The sequence below is a fragment of the Mastomys coucha genome, unplaced genomic scaffold, assembly GCF_008632895.1.
Source record: "Mastomys coucha isolate ucsf_1 unplaced genomic scaffold, UCSF_Mcou_1 pScaffold5, whole genome shotgun sequence".
In the NCBI taxonomy this organism is placed as follows: Eukaryota; Metazoa; Chordata; class Mammalia; order Rodentia; family Muridae; genus Mastomys; species Mastomys coucha.
The window spans coordinates 68917860-68921224 of NW_022196911.1; the positions used below are offsets into that span (position 1 = coordinate 68917860).

The 3365-nt window shown below is 39.8% G+C and overlaps 1 protein-coding gene across 1 annotated transcript; it reads right to left on the minus strand.

The window, feature by feature from the left end:
* Positions 1 to 1581: 1581 nt before the first annotated feature.
* On the minus strand, positions 1582 to 2550 carry LOC116078688 (olfactory receptor 1468-like). The gene has a single exon (XM_031354033.1). The coding sequence runs from the start codon at positions 2548 to 2550 to the stop codon at positions 1582 to 1584; it is 969 nt and encodes a 322-aa protein (XP_031209893.1).
* Positions 2551 to 3365: the final 815 nt, after the last annotated feature.

Below are 3365 nucleotides of genomic sequence, written 5' to 3' on the forward strand. Positions count from 1 at the left end.
GGATCTCTCTGGGAAGGGGAAATAAAATAGATTCTGTGATTAAACTGTTGACAGGTGGGTACAGGAGAATGAGGAATCAGGTAGGAGAGAAGAAGGGATGGAGGGAGAGAGTGTCGGAAGAGATATCTGGAATCGGGGGGGCATTTGGGAATGGTATAGAACAGTGCAGTGCAAACTGCCTGCAATCTATGATGGTGACCCTATTGAGGAGTCTCACTAATGGGAGCTACCAACTCTGAAGTGACTTTCTTTTCTAGCAAGCCAGGATCCCAGTGATAGGACTTTATTACACTGCATTGAGTTTTTGGTCTAAGATTTCCCATAGAGCTCCTTAAATAACCCAGGCTGATAACTGATAATGGGCCCCCATTGATGAGGACAGCATCCACATATCTCATTGAACACAGAAGTTGAGCTGGTCGGGGCTTGGAGCTTTCAGCCCTACATTCTAATCTTTTTGGTTCAGGAAGGCACTGTGCAGGCTTCAGAAAGAGAAACCTGGACACCCACCCAGCCAAAAAACCTTCCACCTTCAATCTGTCCTGCCTGCAAGATGTGATAGAACACTGGTGGTGCAGAACTTGTGGGCGTGTCCAACTTACATTTGGTTTAGCTTGAGGCCATTGCACCAGAGGAAGTCCATGCTCTATACTGCCTGGATAGCCAGGAACCACGGATTGGGTTTCTCAGAAACTAACCAGAACAAGTTAAAAACCAATGAAATGATTTCTAAAGTGAGTCTACTATAATCTTAAATCAGTGCCTTGTCCAGTCATCATTAGAGAGGGTCCATCCAGCAGCTGAGATTATTTACAGAGAGAGATAGTCTTAAACAGGAGGTCTCCATCAGTTTCTTCCCTTGAAGGTCAGTGAACCCACATGAAAGGGTAGGAAAGACTACCTATCAGAGGGAATGGAGGACACCAGGAGAACTTGGCACACTGAATCAATTAAGCAGGGCTCACACCTCTCACTGAGACCAGAATAGCAAGCACAGGACCTGTGTGGATCTGTACCAGGTCCTTTGAGTTTATGTGAGGGCTGTTAGCTTGTTGATTTTATTGTTACTGTTTTGTGGGACTCCCAATAGTGGGAACAGATATACCGCTGAGTTTTTTCTTGCTCTATTAAGTCATTTCCTCCTACAGTACTGCCTTTTCCTGGCTCAAAATGAGTGTTTTCACCTTGTTTTATCTTATCTAGTTCCTTCATGTTTGGCTGTCATTTTTTGGAGGCCCACACTTTTCTAAATAGGAATTGGAGAAGGAATGAATATGAGGGCGATGTCAGTGTGAAAAGGTAGGAAGAGTTTTGGGAGGGGAAACTGTGTTTGGGGTGTATAGTACGAGAGAAGAATCTATTTTCAATAAAAAAATGTATATCTGATAAAACAGGCTGTTACCTAATGCTTTTCCATTATAACCTATGCAAGCCAGAGGATGGCATCATGGAGTCACTAAAATCATCTTTCCTAACTGAACTACTTTGCAAAACTATGTTTTTCTAGTAGAAATATTATGTAGTATATTCTCATATGCCATTGTAAGGATACATTTTGTAATATTGATACCAACATATTTACTAGATGAATTTGAATAAGAAATTACAGTGTTGCCATTTAAAAGAGATTTTCTTCTTGTAAAGGATTCTGATCAGTGCCTCTTTCATATCTTTGTTTCTCAGGCTGTAGATGAATGGGTTCAGCATGGGAGTAACCACTGTATACATCAGTGACATGACAATCTCCTTAACAGTAGAGAAAGTAGCTGAAGGACATAAATAAAGACCAATAATTGTCCCATAGAACAGTGAGACCACAGATAGGTGGGAGCCACAGGTAGAGAAGACCTTGTGGATGGCCCGAGTAGAAGAAACCCTTAGGATTGAAGAGACAATTTGTATATAAGATACAATGATGAGCAAGAATGGGATGACAAGAAGAAATCCCCCCGAGATAAATATCATTAGTTCATTAATATAAATGTCAGAGCAGGCCAACTTCAGAAGGGCAGATGTGTCACAGAAAAAGTGTGGGATCACATTGTTCTCACAGAATGATAATCTAGCTAAGAGTAGGGTATGCAACATGGAATAAAACACAGTGAATACCCAGGAGAGCATCACCAGACACACACAGAATTTGGGGCTCATGATGCTGGAGTATTGAAGGGGTAAACAGATGGCTACATAGCGGTCATAGGCAAGGACTACAAGAAGGAAGATCTCCAGGCCTCCAAACAGCATGAAAAAGTACATTTGGGTCAGACAGCCGGCATAGGAGATGGATGTGTCCTGTCTCTGCATGTTCTGCAGCAACTTGGGCATTGTGACAGAGGAAAAACAGAGGTCAGTGAAGGACAAATTGCTGAGAAAAAAGTACATGGGTGTGTGGAGATGGGAATCCAGATGAATGAGGATGATGATGATGAGGTTCCCCAGTACAGTGGTGAGGTACATGGCCAGGAAGAGGGCATAGAACAGGTGCTGGTGCTCTGGGGGAATGGGCAGGCCCAGGAGGAGGAACTGGGAGATGACAGTTTCGTTGTTCATTACTGTTCTTCCTTTCCAGTATTCTAATGAGAAAATATCAGTATCTCTTGAAACTCAAAATAAAAGTAAAAAATATCTAGGTTAAAAATTCTACAACAATGAATTTCACAGTCCTCATAGTAATTATAATCTCAAAACTCAAATGTTTAAAATCATTACAGTCATTGATTTTTTTTTCTCCATGTTTTAAAATTAGGTTTCAGTCTCCTCTCCTTTCCCAGACAGTTTTATCTCTGGTTTTCTACAGTTACATAAAATGGAGTGGTTCTCTCACGCTACCTGCTCATCCTGGATAACTGTTGTTTATTTATTTATATTTTTCTTTATATTATTTCACATATAAAGAGTTCTTAAAGAATGTGCTTGAAGAATTTTCTTAAATTTCGCATCATAATTTTAATTCCAAGAAAAACTCAACATACTCTAATATATTAGATTGCATTTCAACCTTAGGTACCCTTGTCTATGTAACATACAGATTTCTGCTCCACTGCTAACTTATTACATTCCTTCCATTTCATGTGCAACTGACATCAGTTCAAAATCCCCAAGTGAAATTCAAGTTTTACTTTATTGTCTCCAAAAGCATTCCTCATTCACTATCAACTCCAGTCTGACACAGTAAAATGAAAAAAAAAATGGGTTTGAGTCAAATGTATATGATTTTGATCTATTTATTTTTGTTAATTAAACTACCTTCATACATGATCATACATGGTCTTTTATTCATTATCCTCCACTTTCATGTATTCCTCTCTGTGAGCTTATATAAATAAAACAGGACCACATCTTGTCTTTACTGGAATACAGATGCA

What these genes read in the sequence shown, in the direction of transcription:
- LOC116078688 (XM_031354033.1), bottom strand. Translation starts at nt 2,550, where the DNA reads ATGAACAACGAAACTGTCATCTCCCAGTTCCTCCTCCTGGGCCTGCCC.